A 22,248-nucleotide genomic window follows, 5' to 3' on the forward strand; every position below is an offset into this window, starting at 1 on the left:
GGAAAAAGTCTTAGTAAATGCAATTGCATACCATTTCTCTGCAACTAGAAACAAAACGAAATTCACTAACAAAACTAAGCAGCCACCGAGAAAAGTGTAGTGTGGCTGTGCATGAACTAGTGGCTGTCCTTGCCCGTGTGTCGGGAGCGAACTCGAGCTATTGATTATTTGTCTGCAGCCACCGACAAATCTAAACAAGAACTCCCTGCTTATCCAGAATTGAACCATCAAAATGAGACACTGCCCGCTCCCATTGACTCATAACCTTACATCCCAGATTCCAGTTTGCATCTGTCGCTGGCATCTGGATCTTTTTTCCCCCATGTTACCCCAGCATAACAGAGCTAAATATGACGACCCTGGGAGTCCGCAACGGAAATGACCAGGTAAGCGACGACCCTAGATCAGTTAGTGGACGGAGCAACAGTCAGTTCAGCAGTCGGGGCGAGTAGCGACCCGTGGTCCGCAACGCTCACCCAGACTCTAGATTCCAAGCTGACCATCTTCTATTCTCATAGCTTTCAACCTTCCACCCTTGTCATCCAAACACATGGGTAGTTGTACCATGCACTTTGGGCGACAATATACCGTCAGGTGATCGTTGTGTAGCATTGGGATTCAACCCGAAAATTACCCTATGCTATGAGCCCGACGAACGGTCCTATGACGATGACATTCGCGACCTCGAGCATGACTTGCAACAGGACCAGGGTCGAGGCGCCGGCTTTTCTGTAAGCAAAGCACCCCAGCTATTGGAGATAATAGTACTCACAATTCTAGTCGCAGACAGAACGGTACATTGGACTCCCAGATCAGATTGTCCACGAAAGCCCGCCTTTATATTCAATCATCCGCAGAGTCTTTCATTCTGATCCATCGCTCGCAAGAATTCTCATCGACGAAATAAATCGATTACCAAGCAGAGAACGCGACTTTCTTGTTGCACAGGACAATGAGTGTGTTGACGGATCCTCGTCGACCCCCTCCAAGGCGGATGAAGGGCCATGCAAGAAGCGCCGAACCACAAGCAAAAGTACCAACAAAGGCACCAAAGACGACCGCCTGAATGGTAACAGTGACGGTAGAGACGGTGATGGCGACAATGATAAAGAGAGGGATGGTGACGGAAACTCACTAACTACTACTACCCGAAGGAGGGAGAAGAAGAATGCTGGTTGGGTTTGTCCATATCCACTTGTGTACCCTCGGATGCGTAGTATCTCGCGTTTCAATCCTTGTTTCTCAGCCAACATGATTGAGAAGAATCAATGGAGGTAAGATTCTATTTTGTCACAGCACAGCTGGATATGATTTCTCAAGACCTAACGTCGCGCAGATCGCACTTGATTACACACCATTCTCCAGAAGTACATGGATGGGAGTGTAACTCGGATATGCCCGCGGATTACTACATGTCGGGGGACACTTACGAGGCTGTCATGGGAGTATTTAACAAATACCTTAAGCGGCCTCGTGACAACCAAGAGCGGACTAACCAATTGGAAGCCCTGTTTAATGAGGTTTGGTGCATCATTTTTCCCAAAGACAAGTTTCCTGGTCTCCAGAAGCCTCGTTCACCTTGTATGTCTTCATTTCTGATGCTGTATCTTCACTGACCGTCCAATAGTTCACAATGCCGACAGTGAATGTACTTATCTTGAGCAACACCTGCTAGGCCAGGCCAAGGAACTACTCAAAATTATAAAGAAGTCCAAGGCCGATCAAGCGCTTGCAGCCAATAAAATAACATTCATTCACGACTATCACCCTACTGCAGAGGCAAATAGACGACAACATGTCAGAGGCACTCACGGTGATATTGCTCAAATCTCGAGCTGCTGACGGAGCTACAGAGTGGCTCAGTCGCTCCACTTCTGACACTCTAGAAACTGCTGGAGCCTCTTACATGAACAATACTGTATCTAAGTCGTTGACTGAACACGATGAGGAGGTGGCTGTCAACGTCGCTGCCGATATGGTACCACCGACACCCACAACTATGCCCCCGATGCCCCAACCGCAACCGGCCTCGGTCGGGCCAAATACCAGTCAGCGGGTTCAGCTGTTCGCCAGTGGCACACTGCTACAGCTAATGCCTATTCCGGATCGACTCGACAACCGCACTGAAATAGCTTACCTCGACCTTCCGGCAACATACTACATTCAAACAATGAGACCACTCCCATCGCCACGTCCAACCATGAACAAAGGCCCGATTCCGAACCCGAACCCAGCTGATCTTATCCAGGGTGTTCCAGTGGCTCCGGACGAAGTCCTCTGGTCGCTAGAAGAGGCCAACTTTGAGAATCAAGGATTCTTCATGCCGGCAATGGAGGGCGAACAAATGATTGATGGACAATTTTCTACGACACTAGACTGAATAAGGATATGAATAAACTTTTATTATTACTACATACATGCATACCTATCTCGTCTCAAGGGACGGGAGTTCTACGCCTTTCAATATTACTAGCCCAGTCCAGGGTTTAGCCTGAAGAAAACGGCACGGGGAATATGCACTAGCCTATGGATGAGTTTGTAATTCAATGTTTTGTTACCTCTTGTGATGGACTATGGCACTTCGTAGGCTTTTGGTGATATGTAATAAACCGAGCCAATATGCAACATGACTTCGACCAACACAACCCCACCCGTAGCATGAGATATAAACATGTCTTTCTATTACCTTTGTTCCTTTTGTTTCCATCTATCATTATCTTATTACTGTCTCTCCAGCTCCCAAGTGAATTAAAAAAAATTGATTACTTAAACTAGGTAAGGTATTGCTTTGCAGATAGTAGCCATCACTCTTTACTAATGCTACAAACAAAGATGAGTGTCCAGCATCAAGGACTAGTGGAGTAGCTCTTCCTAGATCTCCCTGTTGACGATGTTGTTCGGCGCGTTGATGGCTTGCAGCTAGTTGAGCCTTGGGCAAGCCAATATGTCGACGCGATCAACACCACAAGATATGGCGATGCGATCTGGGCACGATATCACATATTTGGGGATGTAGTAGATGGAAAGATTGAAGGAAAGACTGTTCTTGAGAGTATTACTAAGCATGCAATGGGATACAAGATGTACTCGGAGGAGCAGTTCATAGAGGCTGTGTCGTTCTACAAGGGGACCAGCAAAGCAGATGGTTATCCTGAGGTGATATAAATCATCTTCCGGGTCTGTGAGAAGATAATCACTGGCAAAGAAGTACCTGAAGGCGGTTAGGAATCCACTATCAGGATCGGCATAATTATAATACCCATTTCTGTAAACGTCAATTCACCTCGACAATCCCTCTTTGTGTCACCTTTCCCTTATCCAGATCTTCGACAACACGTGTTTTTGTTTTGTTCATGAAACTGTCGTAATGACTCTGGAGCATTGGCATATCAACGAAGAAGTCAAATTTTGCTAGAAAGCAAAACGATATCTCCAGACGTAAGAGTTCAGCCTCACTAACCCCTCCCACTTTAGCTAGTTTTGCGTGTGGATATTGCACGTCCTCTAAAGCTTTCGCTTGCACCAGCAGCCCAGCCAGTACTAGTCGGTAAGCGGTGAAAGCGTTAATGGTAACAACTTGTTGTTCAACAGCTAACCTTCGCAGCCGTAGGGAGGTAGCGAGATAAACTGCTGTACTCATGGGGCAGAATTGATATAGGCGCTCCAGATAAATCTTGATGGTTATAGGGGGTATGTTCTTAGAGTAGAACTTGCGGAGCATAGCCCGTTGTTGTTGTAATTTTGGTAAAGCAATACTATCAGTAGGCTCCGTCCCCAGGACTCTTTCTGTTACGGGATAAGACGGTGATACAGACTCTCCATAATCCTCGTCTTTCAAGCCTCGGGAGGATCCCTGAATGAAACGGCCCGGAATAGTGCGTCCCTTGGTGCTGCTCTCTGGTATTGTGAAATCTCGATAGGTTTCTGCTTTCTCCAGTGCCAGGAGAGATAAAGGCAATATAGTAGATGTAGGCGCCGATGGCGCAGGTTCAGTGCGAGTTACTGACATTATGGACTCTACATTGCGTACCAGAATGCTCAAGGCATCTGAGGGCAACATATCCCACACCGTGTTAGGGAAGGTGTCGCTGTTCCGGGCATTGGCTATGCCTGTGAGGCCACGATCCGACGATGGGTCCGGATTCCTTGGCTTTACTACGCCAGATCTCCAAGCCGCCACCGCTATAAACGGGGAGCTGGTAGCATTCGCATGGCCAGCCGTGTCGTTGCCCGTGGCGTGACCTGCACCAGAACGATTTTCCGGGTTCGACTTCGATGGGAGATTCCTAGAGCTGCCGTGGAATTGATCGATAACAGCTTTGGTAGAATTACCAAGATTACTAGGATCTGGCAATGATAGTTGTTGCAGTGCAAACAAAGCCACATCTTCCATATGTCTCCCTAGGTGCAACTCGAGCTTCTGAACATGCTTCCCACACAGACAACAATACCTGTCAACCTTAGAGCTTGGATGGCGAAATGCTCCCGTCAAATTGTTAAGCCTAGGCTTGGACAATTGATGAACCGAACTCATGTGACTCATAAAAGCGCCTTTGTTTCCGAAAGTGAGATGAGGACTGTCCATACCAGGCTCAGATGGGCATGTATTGCAGCTCCAGTTAGCTCTGTGTAACTCCAGTTCATGGGTGAACCACGCTTGTCTGCTTTCAAACATATGATCAAACATATCGCAGTCTTGGAATGTGCAGACATAAGGTTGGAGATCTCGAAGTACGTGTGATCTATGACATGTTAGCATGGTATATCCTTGTCAGTCTACAAATCATACTCCCAATCCCGTGATGGTTCTAGCGGTATACACTGAGCTAGTCCACAGTATGGGCAGTAAAACTGTACTAGCGGCTCTCCAGACTCATTAACTGGCCTTGTCGGGACTTCCAATTCATGCTCCTCAGTATCTTCCGATTCTGTTGCTAATTTGGATTCCGTAACAGGCGCGTGATCCAATTCCTGGAGATTCCTCGCTCCTTCTGCAGGTGACTGAAATGTTCCTTTAGGGAATGTAGGTAGTCGTAATTCCTCCGTCTGCGTCACTCGATGTTCAAGTAGTTGCCGTCGATGCGATATGAGTTTACCAAGCCTATCAACGAGATAGGCATCGGCGTTAGGGAACTTTTCTCGAACGTGCATTACGTCAAAGGCTTCATAAGGTGACGTATCAGGGTCTCTAAACCTTTTGATTCTATCGATGGGCGTAGGATTTCGGAGAGGAAGTTTGTACAAGCACTCTATGATTAACTTGGTTGACTTTAACACTTGACCCATTTCAGTGGTGGATCTTTCGTTGCTATTGCGATTGTAATTTTGTGAGTGGTCGTTCCGGTGCATGTCTTGGGGACTGTCAGCCTCACAGCCTGAGTCATTACTATCGTCGGATATTTCCCAAGGCGAATCATCTTCTGATGCTTCAGTGTCAAATGGCTCGGTATTTTCAGGTAGTGTCGTATTGGGACTGGACAGCTCAAACGGTATTTTCGTACCGTCTAACAGGTATTGTGCTGAGAGAAATTCGAATATTAGCATGATTCATTGGACTATATTCCCTCATAGTGATGACGCTTGACTTACCTTTCATAACCTTGATGTTGACAACCGTTAAACATGCATCATTATAAATAGGATAGGTTATTACGTACAGTCTTCGTGAGAGATTCAAGAAGCCGAATAACCTGGACATGGTTAGATAATCGGCTTGTAACTATACCGATTGCATTGACAAACCTGACTTCTCAAGTAGGCAACCTCCTGGAGTCGAAAGTCAAGTGAAAGCGTCCTTTGCTCGGTAGTATTACTGGCACCCACATCGAAAGCCCATAGTTTGTACTTATATAGGTCCTCCTGGAATTCTATCCCCGTTTGCTGATATTCGATGGACGTGGAAGTAAGAGAATTGATGGTAGTAATGAGATTATTGAATGAGGCCAGACATTCCACGTGGAAGTCGTATAGCGTCCGATAGTCCTTTGAATCCATTGATATTCGACTACTTATCAAAAAAGGTATAACTCATGGAGCTTGTGATATTTGCCATTACTGTTCGGAAAATGATATGAAGTCACCCAAGACAAGACTCAGTAACTTACCGCTCCTTTCCTGACATAAAACATCTAATCATGTTAATTAAGTCATATGACTTAGAACATCTGAAATCGTGATGCCAGCGCATCTCATCAATTTCGATTTTTTTAGCCAGTGCCATTGGACATTTCGTTTGGATCTCTCACATCATGTCAGGCTTTGAAGTGGTGGGTGTCGTTCTGGGATCTATTCCCCTCTTGATCTCAGGGCTCGAGCACTATCGAAACGGTATGGAAACAATCGGAAACATGGTCCAGTACATCGAGGTTGTGGAAAACATATTGGATTCAATATCGACAACTCTCGCAATTTACCGACAATCCTGCGAAGTCCTACTTGAGGGTCTTATTTTGCCTGAAGATATCCTTGCTGAACTTCTTAATAATTCCAGTTCTACCGCGTGGTCGAACCAAGAGCTTGTCGAACAGCTCAAGAAACAGTTTGGACCACATCGTGAATATGAGGTCTACAAAAGGGCCGTGATTAGATTGAACAAACGAATTGAGAAATTCAGAAGCAAGCTAGACCTTGACGAATCCTTCCAAGTAGGTCTTTTGATATTCGCGCGCCAATGGATTGAGACATTCTAACGTTGTCGCTTTCCCAGCCTAGATGGGTTCAGTCCAACAGCGTTGATGCTAATTTGCTTGGCAAATTTTTTAATAGCGGGCGTGACCTTCGTCGACGGTTGAAAATTGGCTTCAATGGGGAAAGGTACATGGAATTAGCAGATGCTATTGAGAGCGATGTGACTCGCATCAGCACCCTCATAGGAGGCGCGAGGACTCTGGAGCCTATAAGAACAGACCGTGAGTCTAAAGAGGCTGGTAAATATTGGTTGAAGTTCGGAGAATGTGCCCAGAGAGTATTCACATCCTTGAGCTCATGCTGGTCCAGGGCATGCCCATGTGACTTTACGCACGTCGCGAGCCTTCCCCTACATATGGTGGACACATCTGATATCCACTCGTCCATGAGTTTGGAGCCGAAGTTTGAAATATTATGCAGTTTTGATCATGTTGGAACTTCGAATACTAATTCACCATGGAAATGGAAACTACTCGAGATCGAACCGAAATTGGCTCGCGATCCGTAAGTTAACCACAATCACAAACATATGCATGTCTCTGTTACTTCAGAGCCTACCTAGAAGAGAAGTGTTCTGACAAGGCTTTACCATAGTTACTCGACAGAAGCGCATCCCAGCAGCTCTATTCTCACTATAAATCATGGTGTTCAAATTACTACAACCCCAAGTATCAATATACTAGCACCTCAGCACATTGTGGATCTGTCGCATACCTCGACAATGGTTACTGGAGGCCAAATCGCGAATCTTTGTGTTGTTTTGTCATAAACTGCAAGTCCATCGAAATATCTAGGCATTATTCACGATGAAACTTGGGAGCACTATTTGTATCTTATCAACCCTCGAGATGAATTACGCAACAGGGATGGGTTCAGCTCACTAGAGGAGATCTTACGCGATGCCCAACTAATAGGAACGAAGACGAAGTAAGTATTATTGAACATAGGACGTCTCCCAGCTGTACTAATATGATCACTCTACGATGCTTAGGTTTGGAATTGCCGCAGCTTTAGCCTCAGATGTGCTGCAGTTCCATGCCACAGCTTGGCTTAACGATCAATGGGACTCGAGAGATGTATACTTCTTGAGAGGAAACGATTAAAAAGTCCAAACTGATCCTCCCTACATTTCCAAGCGTTTTGGACATCAGGAGTTTGCCAGGTTCTCATCAAAACATCGAGGTCCCTCTGTTTCCAACCAGATGACATTCGCTCTTGGTGTCGCCCTGATCGAGTTATCGTACAGCAAGCGTTTACTCGACTTCCAGGAACCTGGTGACCTTGATGAAAACGGAAACGTTGACATTTTGACGAGGCTGGAGATTGCTAAGCGACTAGTCGGTAGAATTGAGAAGCGGGATGGTGGAAAATATGTAGACGTTCTGGACCGATGCATTCGGTGTAGGTTTGATACAAGATCAACAAGTCTTAATGATCCTACTTTTTTGTTACTCTTCTATCAGGGCGTAATCAAGCCTCTGCAAGAGATCTACAACAGTATCTAATTATAGAATATAATTGTACTGATAAAGCTACCAAAGATGCATCAAGGTGCATCACAGCCTATAGACCAGTTGGAGACCCCATAGCTATATTAAATAGCCTGTATATATAACAGAACAGTCTTTGACCACAGTGAAACATACATGGTAATCGCTCTTATATGATAGTAATGCGATATTAATAACTTGGCTTTTTGATAAATCATCATGCAAAGTTCCAAGTCATGCATTATCCAATGCCACCTTGACCCTTTCTACGACGCTGACCAAACCAATCGGCAGCAGTGTACGCTGAGCTCATCGGATAATCTCCCCCAAGACTAAGTATAAGACTGTTGTCTGGTTGTGACTCATCGTCTTGGGGGGTAGAAGAGGCTTCTTCAGCATCTTGAACATTCGGAGCATCACTTTCCAACGAGGCATCCGTCGATGTCGTCTGCTTCTTCTCCTGAACACCTAAAACACCAATTATACCACTCTGACTCTGCAGATACTCTCCATCTTCTTTATTGGCACTTCGAAGTCCTCCTCCGCGAAGTCAATCCAATTGTGCACCGAGCTGCGCCAGAGCGAAAGAGTCATATCGATCTGTCCATGTTGGCGTTGACGAGACATACCATGCTAGCCATACGAGACAAATACATTGCACGGCGATAAAAGCCGATATAACTACTATCGCCATGACAGTCTTTTGTGGCTTGACTATCTTCCAGCCAGGTGATGAAAATATCCATCGTGACCATACAGTCCCGAATACACTGGCTGACTCTCTTAGCAGTACCTTATTTGCAAAGAACATCCCCATCTCCAAAAGAGATTCGGCCTCCTTCAGATCGTTAAAAGTCTCCAAGATGCGTGCGACAAAGATAGGTAGCAGCTCATATTTGACATTGCCGCGATAATTCCCTGCTGGCGGGTAATCTTCCCTGTACATACTAAGTCCCCCGGCACATAATTTGGTGTAGTGGAGATGATCGAGGACGATTCGTTGGAACGGGTAGTTCTCTGACTCGCAAATGTCGCGCATGGTGTAGTTCATGTCCTTCTGTGGCCGTTTGCTGGCAAGGTGGAAGAACGATCCATTACCGAAAAGGGAGATCGCCACAAGAGTAAGAGGTCCAGTTGTACCCATCCCAAAGTCACCCAAGAGGTTTGGAGGACTATCGCAGTTCACGTGTAGATCTGGCTCCAGTGCTGGATCACTATTAAGTCATTAGCGCTTTTCTATTTCCTATCGTGACACCACTCACACGGTGACGGGTCGGCGGTCGGGATGTTTATACTTGCCCACGAAGGATCCGTAGTCGTTGAAGTTCTTGCGGATATCATCTCGGGTCGGCCATTTGTCCAATAGCGGTCCGAAGACCTGGTTATTCCAGTGATTTCCCAGCTCGAAATATCCCCTAGTCGAAGAAGCACGACATGATAGATTAAAGGCGGTAACATCTTCGAGAAGGGCTTGTCCGTCTTCTCTACTGCCATCCGGCTGCTGAGCTACCTCGAGCCTGAGCCACATAGTCTCGTGGATGTCCTGCCGGTCTCGACTCCTGGTCCATGGTACATCGCTATGATTACCCTCAACGCATACAGTTGCCTTGATACCGGAAGTGGCAAATCCCGTATGGTTGAAGATGGCGAAGAACGGCATCGGCCCTAAAGAGGTTCGTGGTACATTGCCCGCGTTGCAAGTTATCGTCGAGTTAATTCGCATCGCATGTTTGCGTAAAATACCAGTAAATGTGCCGTTTGCAACGGATGCAGAGAAATAATTGATCTACAGACGCCGCTTTTGTATCCAGCCGAAGGTTTGGGCCCTCTGCTGTTCCACGGCGAACGGGATATAATTTGTTACCTTGTGCCAGAGATTTGTCTGAACATCCGACATGCTGAAACTCTTTATTTTCTGTCGTATCAGATTGGCAGCCAGATTACGAGGTATCATCTCCATGACGTTTGGCTCGGGGTCGATGCCGACAACACGGGATTCTGCACCCGTTCCGTTACATGTTTTATCTCGGTTGGTGATTTCGACGGGGTTATCGTTACAGGTAATAACAGTCAGAGGATCGTAGGGAACAAGAAGTGATTGCAGTGGCGGCTGTGTAATTGCTAGAGGCAATCTTTTAGTACATGCCAGATTTAACTGCTATGACCTAAAGATCCAACTTACTGACGAGTACGAGACCTGCTGCTAGCCAGAGAAATCTAGACGAACGAGATCGTGCTCCAAAGCAGGAGGTCCACAAAATTGGTAGATCCATCCTTCCTCTGTCAGATAGAGCAAAGAGCTGGAGCACGTTGAGTTTATTTTCCTGTCCTTTCTTTCGCTGCTGGGAGTACACCACAACGGCTTGGGCCATCAATACAGACACAATAGGTAGTCCAAGAGTCGCGGCAATACGATTGAGAATGTTTGTCGCAGTACTCCAGTCTTGGATCTTTTGCATGTCGGTCATGGAGTAATCGCCATGCCGGTTAATGTACGATGGGAGAAAGACTGGGCGGTGCATGAGAATGCAGGTAAGAACCCAGGGGACGATAAGAATCGGTAGGTAGAATGCAAGAATCCATACCGACCGTTTCCGGTATCTGAGGAGGTGTGGCTGTGTTTCGGCCATGTCTGCAGTTGTACTGTGTTTAGCTGAGAACAGAGAGTTGTATTTGTTGTGTGTTATTTGTACTGTAGTCTTTAGGCTAGTAGGTTAAGCACCTGGGTGGTACTCGTTATCTGAGATATTGGTCTCAACTATTGGAATATAAGAATAAATGGCTTAAGGCCATGGTCTCAGTACCATAAGCTATCGTACCAACTTCGTCTCTCATGATTTCAGTAGCTCGTCTTTCTGATACCCCGAGCACTTGGAAGTTGACACGACACAGCATAGCCATAGCATAGCCACAGTCTGTAACAGGCCAGGAGGGAGTTTTGTGTGGTCGACGCTCCTATTTGCCCCATCTTGTGCAACATTAAGTTGCTTCTGTTGTGAACGTCTCACCAGTAGCCGCTTTGCTATGCTGAAGGCGAAGTTAAGCGAAACTATCGTTGAACAGTATTTTCTTTTGGCTTCGACTTGGGGTACAAGGCAGTGATGTCTGTCCTCTTCTCATGTAAGGCTATTCATTTGAACAATGGAGTGCCCTTTGTGGCTTAGCAGCAATTTCTTGGTACAACAACCAGGCTCCCTGCTTTGTCTCAGCCATGATCGCGTCTGTTTAGACCCTTTGTTTCCCCAACCAGACATTGGATAATGATTGTCTTACGAATCGAAGCAAGCTCATTATTTTGGGCATACTGTAGACAGTCGGCCGTTTTCACTGCTGACCGCAGGCACATCAGACTACTAAGTAGGCTGGAAGCAATAAGATGGTGAGGCCGTCATTTGCTCCCTTTGAGATGCAACCCAGTCAGGAGGATTGCATTCAAATCGATACTAATTTAGTGGTTAAAATGAATGTCAGGTCACTGTTAGGATTTTTATTAGTCCCAAGGTAACTTAAGATTAGTCTATCAATTTCGTCTGAACTGCGTTGATCCTACTGTCATCTCATGGTCGGGAAGGTGCATCTTGCCACCTGCCAGACACTGTCACTTCCATCTTCCACATCTGCCTAGTATCGTCACGTGCTATCATTCAAACATCGTTATCCCATCATTCCTTGATTCCTTGATTTCTTCATTCTTCATGTACCCGATCCGCACCTTCTCTCAGCTGTACGTTCTCTCACTGCCATTGGATCTACCAAGACTAACACTTTGCAGGAATCATCATGACTTCTACAATCAAACAAGAAGGCTCTGCTGAGACCAAGGTCACTGAGGTCACTGCCCCGACCCTGACCCTGACTCCAACCTTCCACCCATTCCCTAACCTGCCCGCAGAGCTTCGTCTGAGAATCTGGAAAGCCGCATGCCTACCGCGAACCCAGAACGATCGCGCCATTCAGTACGTTACCGCTGATGTGGTGCAAGAGAATTGGGACGACGATGATTTAGTCATCTTTGACGAAGATGTCGAGTACTTTTTTGAAAGCGACGATGAGGAGGATCACGAAACCGGATACGTCACGCTAAGAGGGTTGAGCGGGAAAAAGCTGCACAACTTCCCACCCACCAACTCTGCCCACCTCTGGGACCAAGGTCTTTGGATGGCCTGCACTGAGTCGAGGAGAGCTATCGCCAAGCATCTAGAAACTCACAAATGGCTCCCAATCACCGGTCAGAGGGACGAAGAATACCTATCTTCAGTTCCATGGTTTCACACATATTTCCCATCAATCCTTGTCCCACACAGGAGGGCTAAGCACTGGCGCCCAATAGTGGTCCCTCGTAGGGACATCTTCTGCATTTCGGCCGCTAACCTTCGGTATCTACCCAAAAGCCTGTACGGTATGAAGCTACTAGCACCACTCTTTGGTCAGCGGAAATCCACTATCATCGACGACTGGAACATCGCTCTCAAATTTGACAGCAGCTGGAACGACAACCTTCCAGTAGATCTCTACGACCTGAAACAGGAGAAGACTCCACGAGGCTTATTGGCAAACTGGATGGACATGTTGGCCGACGAATTCGAATTCCAACCCACTCTTTGGATCATCGATGATACCGCTGGCTGGGTTGCACATCCTGACCCAGAGCCCAAAACAGTTTTCCGTGATTGTGATACCGAGTACGTCCTTAGTTACTGGACCTCTCTTCGCGACTACACAGGCAACGGCGAGCTGGGTGATTTGCACGAGTTCATTTCTTATTTTGCGGAGATATTAGAGGACGGCGGCAATCCCGACCATATCGGTGTTCTGGTACATATCCAATTTCTTGTCCGAAAAGACCGTCAGATGCCTCCAGAGCCTGAAGCAGAACAGTAAAATTGAGATATACACGATAATTGATGCGTTACTGTCGTTAATGCTTGACAAGGATCATAGCAGTGGCTCGACTATTGATGATGCCTGTCTCCACATTCTCGAATTGGTATGTAGGGACAGAGGAAGAATCTCACTTAGAATGTACAGAGAAACCGGTTTAAGCAGCATCTGTGAGTTCTGTCTATATAGAATGTATATTGTTCTTACCTCGACTGCATTGTGATATGTCTGATGTCATAACCTATTCTTCTTTTCGTGGCATGTGACTTTGATAGTGATACAAAAGATGCCAAGGATAACCAGGATGAGCATCAGTTGCACAGATTAGAGTTAGTTCCCTTATGCTCCCCCGAAACCAAGAGGTATAGCCGGCAAATTTCTGAGCTGTGTTCGTAGATACCTGCCAACGGAAGTGGCAGACCCATTAGTCAGCCATAGTAAGCCCAACACGACTCCTTCTGCGCTGTGGCCGCCCGCACAACTTAGCTCAATCAACCTTTCTTTGCACACGTCCATGGACCGTTACTTTCATTTGGTCTGTTCCTAGCCTCAGCGTATCAGAAAAAATGGACGTTGAGAACAAAAGGGACGAAATTAGTATGTCATCCTATGCTACTAAAACAATGTCTCTTAGGCTTTTTATTCTTTTATCCTAAGACCTTGACTAACCTTTCCGCTTAGCTTCGGTCGTCTACTCCTGGCGGTGCTATGTCACTTGACACAACATCCAACAGTTCCGGCTCATCCTATCACGAACAAGCAAACGCCTCCAACGTCGCAAGTGAAGATCACACAGTTCTCCTGATCAAGAGTGTGTTGCGACATATTCTCCATCATGCTTAGCGACCAAAAGCAGTCGGAGCTATTGAGCACCGTGAATGGGAAGGAATATCCTACAACACTTCAACCACTACGTTCACGGCCGAGGATGATGGAGGCCTACGCTACTGCTCTCTAAAGGAAAATATATCATTGGACTTCTTTGCGCTCGTAGAAGCCAAAAAAAAGTAATGAAGTTTGTCAATAATCAACCTTTCATTGCAGACAACGTCCTCGCTCAAATGACATGCGAAGCCATCGTGGCCAAGATGAAGCACCGCAAAGAAGTGTGTTCTAGTAGCGTCGTCGTTATACACATCGCGGAGCGTTGTGACATTTTGTTTATCATACTTGCTTCTTATTATTATGGTATGTCACTTCGATGTTGGAACAAAAGATGCTGACTTACGTGAGTAGTTGCCAAGGATGACCAGGATGAGCACCAGTTGCACAGATTAGGGCTAGTTCCCTTATGCTTCCCTCATCATGTTTAGAATTCCCTCATACCTGCACATGCTTACTAGCATATGAAGCCAACTTCATATGTAGCAACGATCCTTTGTCTTAGCATCGTCACGATCATGTCGAGTGAAACAGCAGTCGTTGCCCATCCGAGGTCGGCTCATATATCCAACCATGAGTTCAGTAACTACAGTCCTCCTGGAGACTCTCAACCAGGTCCAGAAATGCAACAACAATCGAATCCAATGATCCCCAAATTCCAAATTGCTGCGGCTGGCTTCTCGTTCTTTTGCGCCGGCGTTGACGGTGCCACTCTCGGACCTCTCCTTCCATACATCATACAGTCATTCACGATTAACGAAGGTGAGGTTGCTATAATGTACGTGACTCATTCCATATCTCCAGATGAATCACTAACATTGGACTGTAGCTATGCATGTATCTTTGCAGGATGGGTCATCGCCGCCGTGACAAATTTGTTTCTTGCCACGAAGCTATCTTTCTCCTCTCTCTTGACGCTTGGCGCTACACTCCAGCTTGTGGCGCAATGTCTGCGCCCGTGGGCATCTCAGCCAGTATTCTTCATAAGCTTTGCCGTTCAGGCTGTCGGTATGGGCTATCAGGATACACATGCTAATGCTTGGGCAAGCGGGCTTCCGAATGCTCACCGCTGCCTGGGCTTTATCCATGCCATGTTTGCCCTAGGCTGCCTTGTTGGACCTTTAGTCGCGACGGCGATCGCAACAGCCACAGGGTCGGGTCATTCTACAACAAATGGAATCGAGGCTTGGAGGATGGGGTATTTCCAACTCATCGGTATTCATGGTCTCAACCTGATTGGCATGCTCCTTGCTTTCGGTAACCCACTGAGACGGTGGAAGACACTCGAGGTCGCCATTCCTCAAGCCTCTGCTACCGGCACTGCTGACTCAGACGTTATTCAACAACGCAATAAAGATGCCCTTCGCGATATTGGGCAACTCCTCAAGATGAAGAATTTCTGGCTTATCGGTGGCTTTTACCTTTTCAACTGCGGTGCATGGTCTGCTGCTGGGGGTCAGTTCTTACCATTTTCTCCAATCGCCGTTTCGTCTCCTCATCATCCCCCGTACTTCACTATCTCTTATCTGACCTGAATCATAGGATGGGTAGTAGAGTACCTTGTAGCCCATCGCGATGGTGTTCTCGAAAAGGTCGGATATGTCCCCACAGGCTTCTGGGCTGGCCTGTTCCTCGGTCGTTTGCTCCTGGCTGAGCCGACACATCGCTTTGGCGAGCAAAGGTCCATCATGTGCCTCAGTGCTGTGTGCTTAATATTTCATCTCTTGTTTTGGCTTGTCCCGAATCTAGTTGCAAGTGCTGTGGCCTTCTCCTTCATGGGATTCTTTTTCGGCCCCTTCTTTGCTACTGGTATGAGTGTTGCATCAAGAATGTTTCCACGCAAGATTCAGTCAATGGCTTTGGGTGAGTATCAGTATTATCTTCCATTTAGTCACTCTTGATAGTCCTATCCTGTTGTGGTAGAACCCTTATGCAAGCTCAAAGACAACACCCATGCTAACTTGCCATATTAGGCCTCGTTTTTGTCCTCGCCCAGGCCGGTGCTGCCATATTTCCATCCGTTACCGGACTGATCGCCACACGAGCCGGGGTTCAAGTGCTTCAACCAGTCATCTTGGGCCTTATAATAGGCGGTGCTGTCTGCTGGTGGTTTATTCCAAGGATACCGGAGCGCATGGACGAACCGTCGGACTAAATTTCAGTAATAGCAATTGTTGTATCTCTATGTAATGGGTCTGTATATACAGGCATTGGATTAAAAGAACGCAAGCATCAATTCTCTCAGTAAGAAAAAAACATACAAGCCTCCGCCGGATGTGGCTCCAGGATGGCATATACTGTCGTTGGCCAATCATTTTCTGGGTGTGGACGCGAAACTGCTGTAACGTAGTCCCAGTAAGAAGGGTACCATCCTCCCGACTCCCAATCTACAAGACCTTTGACTTGATAGCTCCATTGATTCTCGTTCCCATGTGCGTTGGTCTCTTGACTGGGGCTGGCAGGTGTCTTCTCCACCATGATATTTCCCATGTGTAGGTCACCATGGGTGAACGTGACTGGAAAGTCGCCAAGTACAGCAGGAACATGTCGACAGAGATAGTCAGTCATCCATCCACCCCCATTAGTCTGCAGAACAAGTGACATAGCAGACGCTACTTCTGACGATGTCCCAAACGGACCATTTATCGTTGAATCAGGGACATCGGTTTCAACGATGGTGATGGGGATATCGCCTCTACAGACGCCGCCAAAAAGAGAAGGTGGGCTGATCGATTGTATCTGGGTGAAGATTGAGCGCAGTTGTGTCGCGATTGATGACTTGTCTTGATGCTCAAGGCTTGGCCAAAGAGACTCAAGATCATGTCCAGCAAGACGCTCCATTACCAAATAGAGATGACCGGAGGATACTTCTCGATACATGGCGTATAAACGAGGGGCGAGGACGTGGTTCTTCTCCAGGAAGAGAAGAGCGTTTCCCTCATTTTCGCGGACGTTATTGCCATACTTAAAAACATATTCCCTGATAGAACAAACGCCGCTTCTTTCCCAAACCTCTCTTCGCGAAGAAAGTTTGACTTGTGCATTGCGGATCTCTTCGGTGGTAGGCAGGGGACTGGGTAACTTGTCCGTGCACTGATATGGAAGAGTGACAGGTGTTGGTAGGTTCGTGATAAAGATAGTGAATGAGCAGGGCATTCATCCAGATCAGTAGCAAGAAACATTAGGGTGCAGCAATATATATATATGGATAAAAGCGGTGACTCGTTTGTTGGCTTTGTTGAATTTCGAGTGCCACGACCAGCGACCAACGTTTTATCTTGGCTGTGGATGATGTCGGGCCGACTTTATTCTACATTTCTTTTCTGACTGCCATTGTTGAAGGCGAAGCAAGATGCAGAGTACTCAGTCAGTTGTTATATAGTAATAGTCTGGATATTGTTCGATTCTCCGGACGGGAGAGTCGTCTTGGCGATTAATTAAATGACAGGCGCTTTGCATTCATGGATATCCTTGTGCAGAATCCTACCCTGGACAAGGTCCCAGTATCAGAATGGACAGTGGCTGGAATCATAAGAGACGAGATTATCAAGTCCGTTTATACCGATTAGATTACACCTCTTAGGTAGTTTATTATTTTACTCTAAAGCTTGAGGAAATATGAGGAATGCAGCAAGCCACCTGTACAACGACAGAGAAAGGGGCTAAGCAACGAGAACTTATATCATTCACTCATGTTTGATCGATCGTCTAGCTAAGAACATGGCAAATTTATCACTGTTTTGATAAAGAGGCGTGTAGAGTGATATAAGCTAATCAAGTACAGTCAATTTCTGTCTTGGCTAGAAGAGAGCTGGACAAGAGGGGTGTCGAGTTCTTAGTTCTTGAAGCCTTCTTCCACCTCGAACTTCATTCCGTTCATCGTAGCGGAAAAGTTCTTTCTCGAGGAGCCTGTCAGACCCCACCAATCATTCTGGTCAGACACATCTGCCTCCAATTTGATGGTAGTGATAAAACTGTGGAAGGAATTGGCCGAACTCGGGATAGGGACCGCTATATGAACACCATATTCCCAAAATGAACCTTGCCCGCCAGCAGACTTGCTGAAATACAAACACTCATTCGAGGATTTTTGTTCCAGGTTGGTAAATGTCTTCTCAATGGTAGTCCGGAGCAACGTGGTAACATTTTCATATCCGATGATATGGAACTCCCTGACGAAGGACTCCACGATCCTCTGGACCATCATGCTGAGATCGATTTCGCTACGAGAGATGGTGAATTCTTTGTAATCCAGCATAGCGAGGTCGATGCCTCCATAATCATCGAAGCATTTCTTGAAAGATGGCCAGTCGAATCGGCGTTTGTCTTGCTTGGTTACTTCATCTGTCTCGAGTTCGACGCAGGTTCCGGCGTACTGCACCATCTGAGAGGCGGCAGCGGCCAGAGACGGTGGAAGATCGGAGACGGTTTCAAATTTGGTGGCTAGAGCACAATGCAGTCAGAGGGGCATAAAACCACAAAAGGCGATTTTGAGTAGACATACCCGTTTCGTCAGACATTGTAGTAGCAGATGTTTGTGGGATTTTGAGAACTGAGTTGGTATGATGTTGTTTGGTTTGAGAGTGTTCGATGGGTAAAAGTATGAAATATCTTTGCTTTATATTCCCAGAGCTCCTTATAAGTATCAGGAAGTCTAGATGATCGGATTCTCCACACAGACGAATCCCTAGTTAAGCCGAGACACAAACGTCATTCTTTCTAATCTTCCAACAGATCGTCAACGACACCTGCCTAATTGACTCCTGTTTTAACGCCCCCAAGTATAATAGAGGAGCATTGATGTGCTGGCTGGACAAGAGACATGACAAGTCAAGGACTGGAGACGTTTAGGCCATTGACGTAATTTAAGCTGCGATTGAGTTACGATCTTTTCCCACAACGAGACTTAGCTTACTTGCGCCGCTCGCCAGCTGAGACTTGTTTCAGTGCCAGAAAGCCCTAATCGCCTTGCAATTGGTTACTGAGAGATGCTCACCAGGATAGGCCGATAATCGATGTGTGGATTCAAAGGTTAGGCTAACTACAAGCGTCCATCAACTCTGCATGTCTCATTACCCCTCTCAACATGTAATCCTCAATCAAAAAAAGCGGTGACAGATTCGAAGGCTAGAGAAGCCCAATTCCGGGTACATTACAAACATTTATGTAGTTGGGGCTTGATGTCTTGTCTTCAGCGGGCGCCCGCTTGACTTTCCTTCCATGTGCGTTGCAGTCACGCAACTGACAATTCTGCTAAGTTAACTAAGGTGGTTGTGGGCAGTCCTGGTCTTTTGAAACATTCCTGCTCCCTTGATGTTATTGAAGATCTTCATTAAATGAAGAGGCGGGAGATTCAATCACATGTTCAATCACGTGATATTCCTGACGCTCAACATACCCTGGACACTTCTTCTGAGAGTTCACGACTGTGTTTTAGGAGCATTGTTATCCAAAATACCACTTTATGCTGAATCATTCCCAGTTTAAATGCTATTCCTTATGTTGTCCACTACGGCAACAGAAAACCCAGCTAAGCCCTGATTTCACCTTGTCTCTTCGCTTCGAACGCTTTTTCTTTTGCTCGGGCTGTACGTCTGTTGAGGAAACAGCAAGATTTTGTAACTTTGTTGACGGGCCTACTTCATCTCTCTGCTGGTCAGGCTGACCATAACCTTGACCATATTCCTCTTGCTCGCTGGTTCTTAGATCCACTTTTTCCACTGTAGTCACTGCGATTTCAGAATTGTCATTTGGTGTAGCAGTGTCAATCGTATCCTGCATGTCAGAGTTGCTGACCGGCTTGATTTGGGACTTGATCGGTTGCTGCAGTTGACCATTTGGCATTTCCTTATGCACAACGTAATCAACACTGACTGGCTCCTCAAACAAAGTGGCCACTTGAGGATTCGATTGTCGGAATGACGACAGCCTTGGACTCGAGGAGCCTGATCCTCGTCGTTGCCTAAGCTGGGGAAGTATATCATCTGATCGCATCCCGCCTGCATGATATTGTATAGTCACGCCCACAGGATCCAAGCGTGAGAGGTCCGTATCTTTTCGAACTGGCAGGTCTCTTGCCAACGTCAAGCAATAATCTGGGTTACTACAAGACTTGTCGAAAAGACCTTGAAGCCTGTGCACAACTTTGGAACACCTCGTTCGGAGTTCAGGGCGCATCCGAAGTAGGTCAGTTTCCACAAACTCAAGAAGATCTATGGTGAGGTCTGAGGCGTCGGCATGTTCGTACAGATTTCGCATTTCCTATGTCTGGTTAGTCATGAAACACTCGAGCAGTGGATAGCGTCTTACCACTGCGACAGATTTCTTAGCAATAGCGCTAACTCTATTTCCTTCGTGAATATGATTGAAGAATGTATCTTGCCTCATTATAGGATTGCTGTCCTCTTTCTTCCGAGACTCAGCGAATTTGTCCACTGCGTCCCAGCCGTTGAGGTACCATGTAGTGAACTCGAGGAAAACGCACGCTAAACACCAGATGTCGTAGCTCTGGGCGACTTCATCGTGTACATCGTATTCAGGTGCCCTGTATGTTGGCGACCATCCAATTCCATTAGTGTTAATGTGAGACTTGGTTTGTGTTCTGTGGAATCTCGTTAGACCGAAGTCTGATATTTTTAGCGTACCAAGACTGTATCCTGGCTCCGTACTACTGGATTGTCTGAACCACAGGATGTTCTCGGGTTTTAAGTCTCCGTGTCGACCGTATTTTTGCGGCTCGTCTGAGTCAGGGTCGTTGGTCTGGTGAATCATGTTGAGTCCTTGAACAATCCCGAGGCACTGTCTGGAAAACCAAAGCGCCGTTTCATGGTCCTGGCTTGCCGCTAGGGGAGCATGGTGTCGTCTCCATAGATCCATCAAATTTCCGTCCGCACATGGGAATACAAGGTGATGCTCTGACCCAAGGGAAAATGTCCAAAGAAGCTGAATCAGATGCGGCGCATCTTTTGTCGCGAATCGGTTGAGATTCGAAACCTCTCTATCGAATACGCATCGTTCCGAGGTTCCCAGTCTTTTTACAGCAACCACCGCCTGTTGGATCAAATGAATATTAGTAAAGGTGACAAATGACATATATACCTTTGAGAGGTCGAATAACTTACTGGATTTCCCGATGTAATAGTGTGACTAGCGTGTATCTCTACCCTGTCAACAGCGCCAAACCCACCTCTTCCTACTTCTGTTTTGAAAATGTATGGAAGATTTGCCTTTTTTGCCAGGACATAGTGTGTCGGCTTGTCAGTTGTCTCGGGGATGCCGGTAAATACCGGAATATGCACTTTCCACTGTCGTCCTTCGAATGACTCGGCCTCTTTATTTGACCACTTGCGAAAAAATGGGATTTCCCTTGATTCCCTGTGTAGGTCGCAAGTTTTCATTACCCACGGGCGTGTATTACCATCCAAAGAATCCGTCTGTCGAAGATAGCGAAAAGGCAGGTCATGATCAAAAAGTCCGTCTTGGATGAAGCTTTCAATAGTTGAGATCTTATCGATCAACGAGAGGATTGCAAAGATCTCTTTTCGAGAACGTAGATGCGGTTGAGAGCTAGTCATGAACCCCAGGGGGTCTATGATATCTCGCGCGATGGATTCCAGCCTCTCAGGGGGGAATTCTCCTTCTATTCTGAGTGCTTCTATGATCCGCTGCTGTGTCAGAGATTCTTCTAGCTTATCCCTGGGTAAAAATGATTCTAGGGTTTCGTCTTCTGGTTGGAAAACCTGATTCCTGATTGCGAACCCTAGAGACTGTTGCTGTGATACGATAGGGCGGTCTTTGCCTGGATTGCTCTCTCGACTCATGTCTTGAGGACTCGCGTGTGGAGTCGACATTTGTTCATTGGTTGAGTGATTTATCGAGTCCTTGTCTAGTTGACTCTCATCATTGGTGCCTCCGTGCTTGTCATCTGCAAAAGCCACCGACTTTCGCCGTCGCTGACTCGCCTCTGCGTCGCTGGCCTCGGGACTGTCTGGCGACTTGTCTGATACTGACTGGCGTGACTGCATCATCTGAATCAGCTGATTGGCAACCAGAGTCATGCAACTTAGTAAAACATACCTGCGCCATTTCAAAAGGACTGTAGTGACTGCAATTCTTTCTTGCAACCCACACACCGACGTTATTGCGAATGCCTGAGTGGATGTTTTTGTGTCCATTTCGAAATTTCAAGGCTCTCTTGAGGCATTTTTAAAAACAGCAGACTTATCATCTGAACAAGCCAGGAGGCTGAAAATGGACATGAAAATCTGTTAAGTGTACATTCAGCACACTTGTCTCATCTCAAGGCGGT

General features: G+C 46.5%; 9 protein-coding genes across 9 annotated transcripts; 4 read left to right on the top strand and 5 right to left on the bottom strand.

Moving 5' to 3' along the window:
- Positions 1 to 350: 350 nt before the first annotated feature.
- FGSG_07736 (uncharacterized protein) lies at positions 351 to 2,380 on the top strand (the record flags this gene model as incomplete). Its single annotated transcript, XM_011329243.1, has 6 exons — positions 351 to 386; positions 519 to 731; positions 781 to 1,274; positions 1,337 to 1,581; positions 1,628 to 1,648; positions 1,788 to 2,380. The coding sequence occupies 6 exons, from the start codon at positions 351 to 353 to the stop codon at positions 2,378 to 2,380; spliced, it is 1,602 nt and encodes a 533-aa protein (XP_011327545.1).
- An 894-nt stretch (positions 2,381 to 3,274) lies between these two features.
- Positions 3,275 to 5,698, bottom strand: FGSG_07737 (uncharacterized protein; the record flags this gene model as incomplete). Its single annotated transcript, XM_011329244.1, has 4 exons — positions 3,275 to 3,373; positions 3,461 to 4,742; positions 4,790 to 5,519; positions 5,590 to 5,698. The coding sequence occupies 4 exons, from the start codon at positions 5,696 to 5,698 to the stop codon at positions 3,275 to 3,277; spliced, it is 2,220 nt and encodes a 739-aa protein (XP_011327546.1).
- A 550-nt stretch (positions 5,699 to 6,248) lies between these two features.
- FGSG_07738 (uncharacterized protein) lies at positions 6,249 to 8,354 on the top strand (the record flags this gene model as incomplete). The annotated part of the gene is made up of 7 exons (XM_011329245.1): positions 6,249 to 6,644; positions 6,707 to 6,908; positions 7,108 to 7,191; positions 7,482 to 7,614; positions 7,679 to 7,763; positions 7,824 to 8,088; positions 8,311 to 8,354. The coding sequence occupies 7 exons, from the start codon at positions 6,249 to 6,251 to the stop codon at positions 8,352 to 8,354; spliced, it is 1,209 nt and encodes a 402-aa protein (XP_011327547.1).
- Positions 8,355 to 8,418: 64 nt separating this feature from the next.
- FGSG_07739 (uncharacterized protein) lies at positions 8,419 to 10,645 on the bottom strand (the record flags this gene model as incomplete). Its single annotated transcript, XM_011329246.1, has 5 exons — positions 8,419 to 8,645; positions 9,126 to 9,349; positions 9,440 to 9,842; positions 10,122 to 10,298; positions 10,360 to 10,645. 5 exons carry the CDS (start codon positions 10,643 to 10,645, stop codon positions 8,419 to 8,421), a joined length of 1,317 nt encoding a protein of 438 aa, XP_011327548.1.
- Positions 10,646 to 11,957: 1,312 nt separating this feature from the next.
- FGSG_13209 (uncharacterized protein) lies at positions 11,958 to 13,136 on the top strand (the record flags this gene model as incomplete). The annotated part of the gene is made up of 2 exons (XM_011329247.1): positions 11,958 to 12,992; positions 13,119 to 13,136. 2 exons carry the CDS (start codon positions 11,958 to 11,960, stop codon positions 13,134 to 13,136), a joined length of 1,053 nt encoding a protein of 350 aa, XP_011327549.1.
- A 1,448-nt stretch (positions 13,137 to 14,584) lies between these two features.
- Positions 14,585 to 16,095, top strand: FGSG_13210 (uncharacterized protein; the record flags this gene model as incomplete). Its single annotated transcript, XM_011329248.1, has 4 exons — positions 14,585 to 14,718; positions 14,770 to 15,395; positions 15,483 to 15,803; positions 15,914 to 16,095. The coding sequence occupies 4 exons, from the start codon at positions 14,585 to 14,587 to the stop codon at positions 16,093 to 16,095; spliced, it is 1,263 nt and encodes a 420-aa protein (XP_011327550.1).
- Positions 16,096 to 16,181: 86 nt separating this feature from the next.
- FGSG_13211 (uncharacterized protein) lies at positions 16,182 to 17,096 on the bottom strand (the record flags this gene model as incomplete). Its single annotated transcript, XM_011329249.1, has 1 exon — positions 16,182 to 17,096. The coding sequence occupies one exon, from the start codon at positions 17,094 to 17,096 to the stop codon at positions 16,182 to 16,184; it is 915 nt and encodes a 304-aa protein (XP_011327551.1).
- A 563-nt stretch (positions 17,097 to 17,659) lies between these two features.
- FGSG_07741 (uncharacterized protein) lies at positions 17,660 to 18,460 on the bottom strand (the record flags this gene model as incomplete). Its single annotated transcript, XM_011329250.1, has 2 exons — positions 17,660 to 18,383; positions 18,445 to 18,460. 2 exons carry the CDS (start codon positions 18,458 to 18,460, stop codon positions 17,776 to 17,778), a joined length of 624 nt encoding a protein of 207 aa, XP_011327552.1. The 3' UTR covers positions 17,660 to 17,775.
- Positions 18,461 to 19,430: 970 nt separating this feature from the next.
- Positions 19,431 to 22,025, bottom strand: FGSG_07742 (uncharacterized protein; the record flags this gene model as incomplete). The annotated part of the gene is made up of 4 exons (XM_011329251.1): positions 19,431 to 20,201; positions 20,250 to 20,990; positions 21,062 to 21,976; positions 22,017 to 22,025. The coding sequence occupies 4 exons, from the start codon at positions 22,023 to 22,025 to the stop codon at positions 19,431 to 19,433; spliced, it is 2,436 nt and encodes an 811-aa protein (XP_011327553.1).
- Positions 22,026 to 22,248: the final 223 nt, after the last annotated feature.

The sequence above is a fragment of the Fusarium graminearum genome, chromosome 4, assembly GCF_000240135.3.
Source record: "Fusarium graminearum PH-1 chromosome 4, whole genome shotgun sequence".
Classification (NCBI taxonomy): Eukaryota; Fungi; Ascomycota; class Sordariomycetes; order Hypocreales; family Nectriaceae; genus Fusarium; species Fusarium graminearum.